At 37.8% G+C, this 16,848-nt stretch overlaps 2 protein-coding genes across 6 annotated transcripts in view; both read right to left on the bottom strand.

Annotated features, from left to right (window-relative positions):
* RAPGEF6 (Rap guanine nucleotide exchange factor 6) overlaps window positions 1–5,692 on the bottom strand; it is a 177,572-nt gene extending 171,880 nt beyond the window's left edge. For all 4 annotated transcript variants that reach the window (XM_045794772.2, XM_045794775.2, XM_045794773.2 and 1 more), the window contains exon 1: window positions 5,409–5,692. In XM_045794772.2, the coding sequence (XP_045650728.1) occupies window positions 5,409–5,477 (69 nt within the window). In that variant the 5' untranslated portion in view covers window positions 5,478–5,692. The remainder of the gene's footprint in view (window positions 1–5,408) is intronic.
* Window positions 5,693–11,010: 5,318 nt separating this feature from the next.
* The window catches only part of FNIP1 (folliculin interacting protein 1), a 150,579-nt gene continuing 144,741 nt past the window's right edge, over window positions 11,011–16,848 (bottom strand). For both annotated transcript variants that reach the window (XM_045794778.2, XM_045794779.2), the window contains 2 exons: window positions 16,226–16,341; window positions 11,011–13,989 (listed from right to left, as the gene is read on the bottom strand). In XM_045794778.2, coding sequence (XP_045650734.2) covers window positions 13,911–13,989; window positions 16,226–16,341 — 195 coding nt within the window. In that variant the 3' untranslated portion in view covers window positions 11,011–13,910. The remainder of the gene's footprint in view (window positions 13,990–16,225; window positions 16,342–16,848) is intronic.

Here is a 16,848-nt window from a genome sequence, read left to right as displayed (position 1 = left end):
CTTTCATTCATATACATACCCTGGTTCGGACAAAATGTATGTTCACCCTACCTATAAGCCTTCCTGCTTTTGTTATAGCACTCCTCTTCCTCCCCAGTACATCTTCAACAACGCCCACAGAGTAATCTTTGTAAAGCTGATCTTATTTCCAGGCTTTAAACCCTCCAATGTTTCTCCTTTATTCATAAAATCAAGTTCAAATCCTTGAAATGATTCAACCCTGCTAGTATACCCAGCTTTAACATTTAACCCCCAACATACCATAAACATTATTTTGCAAAGTTTATTATCACATCCCTCCCAAAGAGCATTTTTAGGCATTTTTTCCAAAATGCTGTCCCACCCCCAATTAAATACTAAGGAATTAGATTCTGCCAGATAGAACTGAGTTTTTTAAGGCTATAAACCATAGTAAGGTCTAAGATTTTTTTCACTACTGCCCTAAAAAATAATTTTTGTGGGGTGCCTAGGTGGCTCAGATGGTTGGTCAGTTAAGCTGCAGACTCTTGATTTTGGCTTAGGTCATGATCACAGAGTCATGGGATCCAGCCCCATGTGGGGCTCCCCACTCAGAGTGGAGTCTGCTTATCCCACCCCCTCCCCCTTTGCTCCTCCCCCCGCATGAGCACACGTGTACACACGCCCCCTCTCTCAAATAAATAAATCTCAAAAAAAAAAAAAAAAAAAAGGTCATAACTTATGTCCCTTTGGGGATGGTATCACCCCAACTGGGAATGCATGCTGAGAGAGTGGCTTCTTGTCCTACATATACACTTTTCCTTCGCTCTTCTTGCTCTCTGCCTGGAATGGCTTCCCTTCTAGATGTCATCCACACAGCTACTCACCATTTTTAAGATTCCATTAACTGCTCCTCAAAGTTTTTCCTTTTCCCACATGCAGTCCCAAGTATCCTATTTGTACCTTTGTCACTAATAACCTTAACATTTTACTGATGTTTCCATAACCATCTCCTAACTCACTGAAGAAAAGGGCCCATATCCAATTTCTTTCCACAAGATTGTATTTTAGTATTGTGTTTGACATATTTACTAAATAAAAGGACGTATTAATCTTATTACCTAGGTGAGATAACACAACTCAGTTTACCTCAGACAGCCCCTCTTTAACCTGTTATTCTGACATAAATATTAACAGTACCTCTTTTAGCTCGAAAAAATGATTTGGATAACTTATACTGTTAATTGATCTAGGCAGTGGGCAATTCTCATCAAGAGTGAAACATGATGAGATGTATTAAAAAGAAGACTGTAGCAGTAAAATCACAATAAATAAAATGACTCAAGTACAACAGTCAAAGATAAAATGATATAGGGGCCTGCACTAGGGTAGAAGAGCACGGGGGGAAAAAAAGGTAGAAAGCGACTCAGGACATAAAATCAACACGGTTTAGTGGCCAGTTGGACAGAGGGAAGATTATCAGGGAGAATCAAGAGTTGAAACATGAATTTCTAGCCTGGGCAACTGGGGCAGTCACCAACAGAATATTAAGAGGGAAAAATGAGGCTTCAATTTAGGACTAGTGATTAAAGAACCTGGAGAACAGTTTAATAGATATATGGATCCAAAGCACATGAACTGGCTAAGAAGAACCAGGTGGCAGCCTATAAATATTAACTGAAGCCAAGTTGCTGAATGAGGCTTCCCAGGAGGTACAAAATCAACAGTTTATCAATAAAAACTATAATCTTTTTAACAGGACTATCCAAAATGAATTCTAAATTTTGTTTTAACACATTTATTCATTATTTAGTACATGCAAAGTATGATATTAAGCACTTATGGAAATAAACCCTAAGGGAGATAAGGAGCTCACTCTGAGGAAAAAAGAAAGGTTATCAACAAAGAACCGTGTTGCATATGGACTGAGTTGAGGAAGGGCCAAGTTCAAGACCTTAATTTTGACTGTAGTATCTTTAATTTTGCTAGATAGACTCAAAATGAGTACCTTAACAGCTTTCATTGATATAGAGCACTTAGTTTCACAGAGTACTTAAGTCTAAAATTTTCCACTTAAAAAAATCTTTGCAAAGTAGAAAAGGAAATCAGAGAACTAGCTCAGGAAAGACAATGGACTATGAAGCTGGAACTACAAAGTAGGAGAAATAGCCAGAAAGTAAAAACTGTGTTAGAATACACAGTTCTAAGAGATATACTGTACAACACGTTTCCACATTCCATGTCTGACTAAGTTTGAGATGATAGTTTCATGTAAGGGCAACAGATGGTTCAAAATAAGGGGACTATTAGTTTTGTCCCAAAAACAAACAGAAGACTTCTATACTCATTACACAACGCAAACATCTGATTACAAGATTATAAGACAGTGATTCTTACCTATTTGTCTATTTTTCATAATGCTTTGCACCCACTAAGCATTCAAGAAAAATTAAGTTGAATGTATTTTATACCTTTCTATTACACACTTTATTCGTTTGGCTTTTCTCCTCCTGCACTGTTTGCGCCCACTCATTCTCTTTTGCTGGTCTCTGCTCTTCCCCCCTCATGTTGTAGTAATCAAGTGCCACAGGGCTGTCTGCGGTCCTCTTCTCTGTGTACACTTACTGCCTTGGGAATTTCATCTAGCCTCATGACTTGAAATATTATCTACTAGCTAATGAATATAAAATTCCTATCTCCAGCCCAGCCCTCTCTATAGAAATATAAATTTATAAATGCAACTCCTTACTCAACGTTTCTAATAGACATTTCAAACTTGACATGCTCAAAACCGAATTCCTGATCTTCCCTCCCCAAACCTACTCCTCCAGCAGCTTTCCCCCATCTCTTTGACGCCAGCTGAAACTCTTCGATGATAACTCCAACACTGATTTACAGGCCAAAAACCTTGAAACCCTGCTCGATGCTTTTCTTTCCCCCAAAGCACAGGGTTAACTCATTAGCAAATCCCGTCGGCTAAACCTTCAAAATATTTCCATAACTGATTACTTCTTGCCACCTGCATTATCATCACTTCAGTCTGAGTTACAATTAGCTCTTCCCGATTTCAACATCATAGTCTCTAGCCAACGTGCCTGCTTCTTTCTACCCTTGCTCCCATATAGTCTATTCTCAACCCAGCAAGTAACCAGGGGGCTCTTTAAAAAGTCAAGTAGGAAAATAACACTCCTCTGCTTCAAGATTTTCTGGTGGCCCCCTTTCACACAAAATAAAAGTTAAGGAATTTCCAATGACTTACAAAGACCTTAATGATATACTCCCTCCTACACTACTATTCTGCCTCTCTGACTTCATCTCTTACAATTCTCACCCTTGTTTACTCTCCTCCAGTCACTAACAGCTCCTTGCTATTCCTTGAATGCACCAGACATACCCTCATCTTGGAAGTGCAATGACTATTCCCTCTCTTTCGAAAGCTCTTTCTCCATACATCTCCAGAGCTAATTTCATCACATGCATCAAGCCTTAATTCGAAAGTCATCTTCTCAGAAATCACAATACTCACCATCTTATTTAAACTGCAACCCAGCCCTTGCCCCATGCTTCCAATCCCTTTACTCTTTCTTAAACCAGCCATTATCACATATTATTTAACTTACTTGATTGTATTTTTCCCGTCTCCTCCCTTGCCCCTTCCATTAGAATTGTAAAACCAGTAGGGCATGCCTGTTCTGTTCACTGATACATCCCAGTGCACAGAATAGTGCCTTGAATTTGTAAGATTTCACTAAGTAATTGTTAAATACTTATATACTTAAAATTTTAAGAGTCCACTAAAAGAATAAACATCTCTTGAAAAGAGAAACGTAATTTGATGAAATTCTCACAAACAAATCATCACTTGGATTCAGGTTACCACTTCTTTACTCGTACTTTTGTACTGCAAACAAATTCTATACTCACTAGAAAGCACTGCCAATGAATCAAGCAGTTATCATGCTATGCTGCTAGATGTCAAGACTCTAGACTGTATTGTGGGCAGCTGGTCAGCATTCCCTTAAACAATGCTGCTGTTCCAGTAAAACAAGATAAAGTACTTCACGTGGCACACATTGGCCAACATAATTTTTTGAATAGTTTAGAAAATGTTTTAAAACCAAAAAAGAAGAAGAAGAAGAAGAAGAAGAAGAAGAAGAAAAGAAAACCTCCTAAGGCTCAAAAATAGGCCATTTCAAAGTAGCTAATTATGCTATTAAAGACAAGTAAGATTTTCCCACTAAAATGTGAATTTATCACAAATAATATTTAAAAGTAAAACCTACATTATAGATTGCAAGACTTGCATAATAGTTTCTAATTATATAAAAACTACAGCAGATTCACCTGTGAAGGTGAAGGCTCTCAATTAACTCACAATGACTTCAAGAATCATCAAAGGGAAATTAAAACACATGGGAGAGTAAATGTAGGTCTCAAAATGAGGACTCTGGAAAGTGGCAGAATTTGCCTTGTTTCCATTTAAAGATCAGGATCCCCAAAAACAAAGTTTGACTTACCACAGCTACAGTTATGCCTTGACTAATGTCATATCACAAAAGGTCAGCCCCAATTTACTGAGATCCATTATGCAAATCAATATAAATCTGAAAAAAACCTCAAAAGTGGCTTAAGAATTAACCAAAACACTTAATTTCATTTATTGCAACCATATACACGACAATCTAACAATCCCTTCACACTCTTGTCAGTTATTGCTTTTTGGTTTAAGAAATACACCATTTATTACAGAAACTACTCCAAATCAAGGAAAACCTCCCCCAAAATCTCAACTCTATAGGGCTATGCAAAGTTACAAGGTTTCAGTTACGTGACTGAAAATTAGCCTTGAGGTCAAATGAAAATCATTTAGGCTGATGCCACTGATGCTAACCCAACAGAGCAAATTTTGGATCCAAGCACAAAATACTGAAAAATTTCCCGCTGACAGTGAGAAAGTACCACCAGAACCGATCTTTAAATACGCATCATCCACGACCACATTCATCACCTGACTGGATGTCAAGTTTTAAGATGATTTTTAAAACTTTCTTTTCTAGGCAACTTCAGAGACATTTAAAGAGAAGTTACTTTTCCGTAATATGACTACTAACAATTTCCACTCGTTTTTCTACCTAGGGACACACTCACTCCGAGACCCATATTTTGCCCTGAGAAAACACGATTTTGTTATGGTGCCTTCTTCTCGAAAACACTAGGAAGTTACTGGCAAAGACGGGTGTGCGGGAAGACTGCACCTCGAGCAGGAAAGGCGGTCATCACCCCGGCGAGAAGGGCCTGGGTGAGGGCGGGGGAAGGGGGGGGACGCAGAGAGATAACACTGGCAGCAGGTGCGAGGCTCTGGCAAGGGGACAGTCGCCGCAGGTTTCGGACAGACAGGAGGACGGTGTCCGTTGGACAGCCGGACGCGCGCTAGAGTCGGCCGGCCTTACCTCGGGGGTCCGCTCGGGAGGCTTCTTCTTCAGCGCCTGCCTAGCGCCGGGGTCCACGGGTGAGTTCATGGCCGCGGCCCCGGCCCCCGTGCTCCCCAGCCTGCCCTTAGCAGTCCACGAGACAGCACATTCACCTTAGGTAGGGGGTCTGCACCCTCCACCCCCGAGGTAGATAACTCCGGACCGCCCCGGGGTCAGCGCTCGAGCAAACAAGCCTTCGCAACGCCCGCCCAGGGCCTCAGCCCACGCGCGACTGGCCAGAGGGAAGCCCGCACGGGGGCGGAAGGAGGACGAGTGCGCATGCGCAGCAGGGCGAGCACGCAAACGAACGCCCAAGGGCGTGTCTCCGCGGTGACGTAAAAACTGGGGCGGTGCAGTTAGGCCTCTTCCGACTCTTCTTCGTGAGATTTGAAGACAGATCGCGAGATCTCGCCTGAACCAGTCACGAGACCCGTCTCGGATTTGCGGTTTCGGCCGTTCCAACTTCCGGTGCAGGGACCGGAAACGCCCTGTGAGGGACTGAGCAAAAATAGCCTGTTGCGGCAGAGCGGTAAGGGTAAGCGCTCTGGGGGGAGGGTTCTGTTTGTGCCCTAATCCGGAAGCTCAGGGTGTGGCCAACCTTGGGGCCAAACTCCAGTTCTGCAACGCCAACACCTCTCCCTTGGAGAAAGTGCAGAAATCGTCGCTGCCGTTCCGCGAACGAGGAGGTTCACTGACTCTCTTCCGTGCGTTTCTTTTAATAAAACGAATCTCTTGTGGAAGGAGTGGAAGGAGGCCGTCAGAAAGTACTTGCCCTGTCCATTACGGACGTACTGAGATCGGGGCAGAGAAATTAAAGTCTCGCGGCCTTGAGCATGGGTTGGGCACTGGTCCAGTGGCCAGCTCCCAGTTAGTGCTGCTTCGCGAAGTATTGCGTTCATATAACCAATGCCCAGGTCAGCCCGCTCAGCTCAGCGCCTTCCTATGGCCGGGATGGTGGGGTGGTGATTTAGGGCCGCTTGGACTCAAGAGTGACCAATTTCGGACTATATTTTACATACTAGCCTGTTTTCCAACAGAGCGAATAAAACCAATTTCTATTTATTTACTGGTCCATTGTTAAGAAAAACAGACCACTCTTCTGGATAGCCAGGCACTACATATTAGGTTTCCACTGTGAGAAGACTGATAGAGTTCCAGAATCCATTCGTCCTAGAACAGTATTTTTAACTGCTGTCCTTTTGGCGCACTGATGGGTCCCACGGGTCTCAAAATTCCTTACTTCGTAGCCGTCATAGGCATGTTCTTTTTACTGAATTTTAAGCTTCCTGAGGTCTGGATACCACATCTAGGTACATCTTAGTATTTCTCACAGCAGTTAGCATAGTTCACTCAATAATTCAAAGTGATTTATGATTATGACGTTAGTTTTCTAATGACGTGGTAAGAATTAAATTTTAGAGTAACAAGGGAAAGAATTCAGGCTGCAACATTTATATTTCTAGGACCTACTAAGGATGGCTGATATTAATAATAGTTTTGTTTTCTGTTGGTCATTGAGCTTGCCCAAACTTGAAGTCTACAACATTACACATTTCTTTTTTGAGTATAGGTAAGAAACGCTACCAGGGAAGTTGTGGCTCAGCCATTCTGGAAATAAAGTAATTGTGGAGAGATCACAAGGAATTGCAATGACCCATTTTTGTCATTTTTTTCTGTGTATAAACATCCTCTCAAAGATCTGCCTAGGATCACAACGGTTAGCCCTTCCATTCTTTAGATTGGTTTCTAGGGCCACATAAATATTTGAAAGAGGGGAAAGGAATTAAAGCATGATGCCCATGAGCTAGACTTTACGGGCAAACATCTGAGTTTGTGTCTTTAATAGACCATTTCTATTTAAACCACTTGAAGTTATTTAGTATCTCTTAACTTCAGTTTCCTTATCTGTAAAATGGGAATAGTAAAGGACCCATTGCTTTGGGTTTCTCAAGATTACATGAGGTAATTCATGTGAAGTACTTTGGATGTTACCTACACGCTTTATTACTTTACCTCTGAAAAGTGATTTCTCTGAAGCAGAAATTAAAATGTGGAGAACTAGAAAGGATTTTTTAATATCTAATTTTTTTCATTAATAACTTTAAGAAACATATTTAGGTATTCATGAAGATGTGGAGCATCAAGAACTGTCACAAACTGCAGGTTATGTGTAAACTGGGAAACTGCTTTGGCAGAAAAAATTGTCTAGTAAAGCTGAAACATACCCTTTCACAGCAAGTCCAGTCCTTGATAATATGTCCTGAAGAATACCCATGTACACTAGAAAAGATGAACAAAAATGTTCATTGTTCATATTAACCAAAAACGAAAAATAACACCAATGTCCATCAATAGCAATGAGTTATTATGGTATATTCATTCAGTGGATGAATATACCACTGGATCCAGTGGGTGAATCTCTAATAATGCTGAGAGGAAAAAAAGCAAAACAAAACATGAGGTATAATTGTAACACAGGGCTCAAATACAAGCAAAATTAAATATATCACATAGGGATGCAGTAAACAAGATAAAAAAGGAGATGATGTTCACAAAAAATCAGGTTGTAGTTACAAAAATGTTAAGGGAGAGGGTTAATGATCAGGATAGGGCATATGGAGAAAGGGGCTTCTAGGTTACTAAAACTGATTTGCTTCTTGACCTAAGTTATGGTTACATTAATGTATATTTATTGATTTTTCTGTATATAATATTTCATGAAAAAAATTACATGAAAAGAACTTACTTTATTAGCATTATCATAACACAGCAATAGTAAAAACAATAAACGTCCATGGTAACTACATAAATCTAAACTTAAGCACACTTTCAAAACCTTTCTTGTCCTTACCATCTTATATTGTGCTCTGGTATGCTGAAAAAAGTGAATAGACAGTTAAAACTCTTAATAGCAATTTTCAGAGAAAAGGCAACCTCTAGCACAGTATTCACCAGTACTACCTGGTATCTGAAAGGAAAAATAATGGTTCTGAATGCAAGCATTTATTAAATTCTAGGAAAAACAAAGCATGGTTAAATCTTTAAAAAAAAAAAAAAAAGTCTTAACTCCTTACCCTACCTTATTTTTCTTCCATTATTCTTACCACAACCTGACACTGTATTTTCATCTATCTCCCCCACCAGTGGGAAATATGTAAATTCCCTAAGAACACAGAAAAAGGTTTGTGTTATTTACTGCTTATAGCACCCAGACTTGTGCCCAACATATAACAAATGGAAGTATCTAAGGACTAAGTAATTAAGAGGGGATTTTGTTGTTTAAAAAAAAAAAAAAGATAGGCACTTGATTGTTTCTAATGGCAAAGAAAGAGGTCTGGCTAAGCAAATATTTTATACAAAACCAAATCCTAATTAGGCAGACATACTCAGAATGGCTACCTTACCAAAAAATAGCAAACCAACAAAAATATGGGAGTAAAGAGCACTGGTTTTAATAGCACCCGAATGAATTAAGACTTGAAATTTGGAGTATGCTGGGAAACGGAGTCACCACTAGAGGGGGGGAAAAAGCATGTTTTGGCCCAAATCCATAAAGTCAATTATGGTCATTAAATCAGAATCTGAGGGTGGGGTCTAGGAATTAGTATTTCTCAAAAGCTACCTAGGTGCTTCTAATATGTGATGAGATTTAAAAACTACTTTAAACTAACTCAGGTTCTGAACTAGTCTGACCCAAATTAATTCCAGCCTCTTCACACAATGAAGGATACTGACTTGTGAGTGCTGGACTAATTGTGTGACACAGGAGTGGCATCACAAGTTTCTTGAGAAAGTATCTCCCTTATATTTACACATTTCAACAATGTGACTCCCTTTGAGACAATTTAGGAAATGTCACCTTTACCAAGATCTGAATATATGAGCACTGAGGTGAATACAGAGACCTATTTTTGGACAGCCCTTGTTAAAATAGTCATTTGGAAAACAATGAAGCTCAAGCCTCTTCAACTTAGTACTCTCCTTAAGAGTAAATCCGTGGGAGGTCTAATCAGTGTTAACCCAGAGATCTGTCTGCAATTTAATGAAGGGATTGGTCTAGGCTCACTCTTTGACCAGAGTCCCTTTGAAAAGAATTCCAAGGGACCAAGTCTCAGGAGACTATGTAGTGAGGGTTGGTAGAAGCTCTGAGCATATGCTTTAAGACCACCAAAGTTCTCCTGACAAATAATGGGTGGGAATTTCACATATTCTTTAAAAATCTCTTTTGGACTGCTTATATCCCCCCCCCCTTTTTTAAAGGGATGTCTCAAAGGTTAAACATAGAACAAACAAGACCAAGTCCATGGTCTGCACTCCAAAGCAAGGATAAGCAGCTCTACTCTCTCTAACCTCTGCATTTTTGTCTAAATCCTTCCTACTTAAAGCTACAATTCCTCAGCTCCCCTTGCACCTTCACCTCAGGTTTGGTCGGTCCCACATGCCATTCTACTCTCTGTTCTACACTGGCAAAAACAAACAAATACCAGATAATCTTTTACAATACATTTGTCATCACGTACTAGTTGGAAACCATTCTAGTCTGAGAAACAAAACAAACCCTCATGGAAAGACTGTATGATCTCAGATTAAATTCTGTGTTTCAGATTCTTATTACCAGAATCATTCCTCTATGCTTCTCAGAAATGCTCCAAGACTTCTCTAAATTTATATGTGGGAACAGCACATGTCAACACAGGTACCAGTTAAAAACCTCTAAAATATCTGATTGATGCTTCCCAAATACTTGATACTTCCTCTCTCTGCTTTAAGTGCACTTATTTTCTTTGGTCAAATGTAAAATAAAATGGTATGAAAACAGGTACTATTAAAAAGCCACTGGTCTAATCCTGCCTCCTGACCTAACTCTGCCCAAATCAACTGGCCTGAGTAACAGAAGGTAGCATCTCAACAGCCTACTCACAGGGCTGAATCACTGCTGCAGAGCAGGCACTCTGGACTGATGAAAGAGCTTACTTACCCTATAATGAAGATGAAGAGGAATGACTTGCTCAGAGTCATATGCAAATCAGTGAACAAACCAGATTAGAACCCAAACCAACTGGCCGATATTTCGGTTTAATTGTAAAGTCAATGGTAATTTGTATTGAATACAATGTCCTTAACTGGTTTATGTGGCTTCTTCTAAGTTTTAAATGATTTTTAGTTTGTTTTCAAAAAAGCAGTTAAAGAAATTTTCTATTTATCATCATGAGGAACAGGTCAAATGGAACAGTATACCAGTGTATTTTTTGTGACTATATTTTCATTCATAAAAACATAATGTTAAATTCTCCCCACAACAGCTGGGGGCCGTAGTGAGGAGGCTGGACAGATTACCCAGTAATAGCAGCAACCAAGAATTATTGAGCACGTGGGATGTGCCACGCACTGAGATAAATTTTTGACGTTCCTTATTTCACTTGATTCTCACAGCCACCTCAGAAAGTAGATTCTACTAAATACCAGTAAAGAAATTTGGGATTAAAAAAGGACATTATGAACAAGAAAAGAATACACGTGAGCGACACCAGAGTCCATGATATTACATATACCTTAATTACACATGAAATAAAGACCAACATTGTCCATCAAATTGACGTGTATTTATTGCACAAATTTCCCCTAGAACTGGGAGGTTATTATAATACAGGTGTACATTTGAGAAATGTATACAGAACAAGGAACAAGTATGTACATTTTACATATCCCATCATCTAAATAACTTAGAGAAAGCAGAACCATCTCATAAGACATCCACCAGAAATAGGCATTATGTAAAATCGTTTTTTTTTAAGTGATCATCCCCAGTGTATGCCAATTGCAACAAAATGAAATCTGTGCTAGTATGTTTATTGCACTTAACATTTTCAAACTCAATATTAAGACTTATTAATAAAAGCCAGGAATATTTCAAATCAAACTAATTAGTTTATATACAAGGAAAAATTAGTTTTAAATCTATAATGTAAAAGATCCCTTTTTCATTTCCTGTTGCAACAGTTTTTTTTAATTTCCTGTTGAAACAAACAGGTTTTTAAAATATGTAACACATATATGTCTGTACCATAGGAAGTTGAAAAAATTATTTTGAACAGGCCAAAACTCTTTTCACATTTATCATAATGATCACACTTTAAAGAAGCAGCAGCTCATTCCTTGGGCTTTGTGTAAGGAAAAACAAGACTATGATGAAGGTAGTAGAAAGTACTGAAGGTTAGGAATTATAAAACTCAGGAATCCTATAAGGATTAATGATTCTATAAGAAACTATAGGCCTCTTCCTTCTGAGCAAAGCTTTGTTTTTGCTGTTTTTTTTTTCTTTCTTTCTTTGAGAGAGAGAGAGAGTGCGAGCGCGCGAGAGAGGACACAAGTGGGGAGGAGAGGGAGAAGCAGAGAGAACCCTGGGATCATGACCTGAGTCGAAAGCAGACACTTAACCGACTGAGCCACCCCGGTGCCCCGCAAAGCTTAGTTTTAAAAGGGAACGGTAGCATGGGCCATCCATTTACTGAAGACTAGATTTTCTAAATGATAATTAGAGATTTCAAATAGGACTTCAAATAGTTTGATGATTAATTAAAAAGAGGAAACAAGCAAAAATAGACATTATCTACCTGCTATATATCATTCTGAACTACAATCAAAAAATAATGTACAATGGCCCACCTATGAATCTGTCTATATCCTGAATTCTGCCAAACAGATTGATTCATAGAATTCCAAACAGTAAAAGAGGGAAGAATTTCAATAATTAATGGAATAAGAAAATTAAGCCAAAGAAAATAGATCCATAAATACTCTTTGACAGCAAGTCATCCATGGGAGACTCAGGTACTAACTGGGACCAGGTGATACGACACAGGGGCAAAAGTGATTGCAGGCACGATTTCAGGTTTACACTCCATAAAAACAACTATTTCTTGTCTAGTTGAAGATTTCTTGAATACATAAAGAACAAGGCAAAATGTGACCCAACACTATAAATTCAAGGCCAAAGACTAAACAAACCACAGAAATTTTCCTTAATTACTGAAAATTCAAACCTCAAGAATGAATGTATTAAACAGTAATTATACTTAGTAAGAGAATAAGCAAGTGGGTTTTTTAAGCTAATCAATTAATTATAATGAAAACAGTCCATGAAAGCAGAAACCAGTTTCACGTCTAGCATTAAAAGTATCTTAGATCAGATAAGTAAAGAATAAACTATAATGTAGTATTCAAGTAAACTGAGGTAGTAGAGCATACTGAAAACTTTATCTACCCATCTTTCTATTTACATTACTTACACGAGTTTGGTTCCATATTAGCCTTTCTCATAAGCAACACTCGACAATATATACAAAAACATTAACAACTGAAAAGTCAAAATATCTGAAAAAAAATTGTATTTTGGAAGGGAGGGGCTGTTAGAGAAAAGAGAATAATTTTAAGAGTTAATGAGCTCTTTTAGTGTAAACTGAATATTATGAAGCAGTGAAACAAATATTCAGTTCCTGTGGGGTTAAGAAGGGCTGATACTGAAAGCAAAGGCCTTGGCTACCTGAGCACTTTTAAAGAAAATATTATTTTTCCCAATGCTTTGGTGTAATCTTTAATCCTAATTTTCATTTATTAAATTAGATGCATGTAAATATGTAAATATTAACATTTATAAGAATTAGCTTATACTTATAAACAAAACAAATGATACAAAGTAGTATTCTTATTTTGGGAATCTACATTCCTCAGCCTTAAAAAAAGATCGGCTTTAGTTATATTTTAGGGTATGTGAACAGAAAATCCACCAGAGAGTAACATTTAAACACTATGTACAATTGATACTAGTTGAAAATATTATTTTAAAAAAGGGCATGTTTACCAATCAATCTTGTATTTCTACCTCTGCTTTTTTAAAAAATAGATACATATGTACACTTGGGTGGATAGCATACACACATTTACACTCATTATTCTTGATTTATTATAACTAACAGGCTGTTTAAAATACTTTGAGAAATAACCCAATATTCGCTATTTTGAGTTGAAAAACGAAAGAACAAATAATCAAGCTTTTATAGATCTATCCATACCTTAGAAATAAGGAATTAAAACTAATGAAATGACTTTTTGAGCCATTTAATCGTGAGACATCCGCTGCTATTTATGAGTTTGGCAACACGGGAGTGATCGTATGAAATTCCTTGATGTTATTCATTTAGAAATTTCTATGCTTTGGCTTTTTTAAATGCTTTCCCTCAAAATAATTTATGCTGTTTTAGTTTCTCTTGGTTAAAAGTATACCACCACCCAAAAGTCCAGCCAAAAGGAAAAAGCAATCCAATGATCACACAATATGTACTGCAACGCAAGATACTCAGGCATTTGACTCATTCAGATCGAAGTCTAACAGGGAAAAAAACTGCCATAAATGAATGTTGCATCTACTTCCTTGGTTTCTGTTTAACTTTCTACCGAAGTTAATTTCTAACAACCTTTATATTAAAGAAGTATCTGAGCAACATATGGAGAGTGAGTGCTTGCTACAGCAGCCAGAAGAGGAAGATCACTGGATTCAATCCTGAAATAAAGAAAACAAAAATCTCAGTTTAGGCTTTCTGTGTCTTACAGGCAGTAACTGCTACATACCGTATCTCAGCAGTCAAGAACCTAGGCCACTCTGGCCAAAAGGAAAAGGGTAAGAAGAGAGTTGAAGATAACACAAACTGGAAATGTTTCAATAAGTAAAAACCAGAACAAAAGATTTTTTTAGAAAGAAAGCCACTGAAACACAATAGTAACAAAGTCATGGATGTAAGAAAGCATCTCACTGATCTGCTAATAGACCAGGCATCAGGGCAAGGGACAGTATCTTAAGAAACACAATAAAGTCTAATAATAGAATAATTGTGTCCACCCATACTGTTTTAGATACAATGTTTTTATAGAAGTGCATGGATAGCTCAGTCGGTAAAGCGTCCAACTCTTGGTTTTGGCTCTGGTCATGATTTCAGGGTCGTGAGACAGACCCTGGGCTATGCGCTCAGGGCAAGTGGAGACCACTTGAGATTCTCTCCCTCTCCCTCTGGCCCTCCCCCCTCAGGGGTGCTCGTTCACTCTGGCTTTCTCTCAAATAAATAAATAAACAAACAAACAAAATCTTTTTTAAAAAAAAAGTACTGGGAAGAAGTAATGGGAGCTTCTTTTTTCTTTTTTCTTTTTTTTTGCTATGGAAGCTTCTTAAAAATACATCGTACCATGAATAATTTATAGGAAAAAAGGGGCCAATAAATATTTAAAAAGTTATGTAGATTTATTCACAGTTAGAGAATAAATCTGAATAAAATCACATTACACTTTTTCAGCTAGTTGCTTGACAAAGATGAAGTTTGGCAATAGCCAGCAGTAGGAAGAGTGTGCTTCCTGCTGTCTGTGAGAATTTATTCTGGTATTTTGGATAACCTTTAGTATTACCTATCACAATAACTAACAATATCCATCAAAACTTTAATACACAGGGGCGCCTGGGTGGCGCAGTCGTTAAGCATCTGCCCTCGGCTCAGGGAGTGATCCCGGCGTTATGGGATCGAGCCCCACATCAGGCTCCTCCGCTAGCAGCCTGCTTCTTCCTCTCCCACTCCCCCTGCTTGTGTTCCCTCTCTCGCTGGCTGTCTCCATCTCTGTCAAATAAATAAATAAAAACTTTAAAAAAAAATTTAATACACGTGTCCTTTAACCAAAAATTCTATTTCTAAGAATTTATCCTACAAACTTCAAAGATTTATATTCATTCCAGTATTGATTTATAATAGCACAAAACTTGAAAAGAAAATCTAAATTCAACCACATAATGAAATGGTATACAAAAAGTAGCGAGATAAATCAGTATGTACTTAAATGAACATTCACAATATATTAAAAGGCAAGTTGCACAATGATATACAGAAAATAAACCAATTTATACTTTTTATTCCATATATTTAAAAATTCTGTAAGAAGAGACAATCCGTTCATTGTGTTTGGGTGCGGATCAGAAGTTTGGGAAAAGACACTGACAACTTAATTTTCATTTTATGCCAAAATGCACTGTAAAATTTGGTTATATGCATATTACATTAAAAACTAGTTTAAATTTTTTTTTTAAATGAAGGCATGACACACACAGAATCATCTATATCCAATCTAGACGATGAGGAATAATATTAATGAAAGAATTTAATTTGGTTTCTGACACAGTTGCTCTTTGATGTTGGTTCTCTCTCCCTTCTAAAAAGCTTAATTTAAAAAAGTTCTAGCTTGTTTCAATTTATGCAACTAGGATTTCGGAAATAATTCACACACACACACACACACACACACAAATAGCCATAGAACATAGGCAAAGTTCTATGTTCAGAATATAATGAAAAGGGGCTAATCAATGTTTCCCACCAATTTCCTGTTCCTCCTTTAGTTAGCATTTTAGAAAATGTCTTCTCCCCAGGGATAATTGCAAAGTAGACAGACATAATATAAAGATAATGGAGAAGGAGTAATAATATGTAGATAATGCACTACCACCCACAGAATGGTGTTACTTCAGTCAGCTCTTTGGATGGCAGCGCAGATGCTGGGAATGATGAGTTTACAACATATGTAAATTACAAGTTTCTCAACGTACTGTAATGGTATAAGGGACATCAGCAGAAACCAAGGATCTGCTTTTATATTGTATAGAGCAACCCAACTGATAACAGTGTCCAACTTCTAAAAGGCAATTCTAGGGAATATTCTTTGCCTAAAGAAAGTGCAATGAGAAAACAAAGCCACAAACATACCCTAGAACCACTCCTAGCTCCTTGACGTGAACACGCATTTGTCCCCTCAGGTACTCAGACAGCATTTTGCTCTTGAAGTATAACTCCTGTAATCGGTCTTCAAGATGCATTACACACTGCAGTTAAGGGGGAAACAAGAACCAAGTAAGAAAATGGTTTCTAACTCTACGTAATGGCAAATTCCAAAGCATCGTTGTTTATGACAATTCAGTTTAGTTATTCCTGCATAAACCAAAACTTGGAGCACATTTTTAAAGCACATAATTTTAGCTAAAGGATTATAATTTTTTTCTAGTTAATATCAAAGATTTAGATCCTACAGAGTTTTTGTTTAAACGTGGTAAATTATACATAATAAAAAATTTACCATTTTTACCATTTTTAAGTGTACAATTGAGAAGCATTAAGTACATCCAAAAGGATATGAAATTATCAACACTACACACTTCCAGAACTTTAAAAAATGTTTTTATTCCAAATCCGATAAATATAACACTCATAAATTGATGCATTTCAAATGTATTTACACAGGAAAAGCTGCATTCTGCTGTGGAGAGTTAAAGAGAAAAGCTGGCAACAGCTCACAGAACATGCCTCAGTAGTCCTTACTAAAAGAGAGATAT

Source organism: Ursus americanus, chromosome 5 (genome assembly GCF_024610735.1).
Source record: "Ursus americanus isolate L20-20 chromosome 5, mUrsAme1.1.p, whole genome shotgun sequence".
Taxonomy (NCBI): domain Eukaryota; kingdom Metazoa; phylum Chordata; class Mammalia; order Carnivora; family Ursidae; genus Ursus; species Ursus americanus.
Note: the sequence above shows the minus strand (reverse complement) of the source record. Positions and strands in the feature narration are given on the sequence as shown.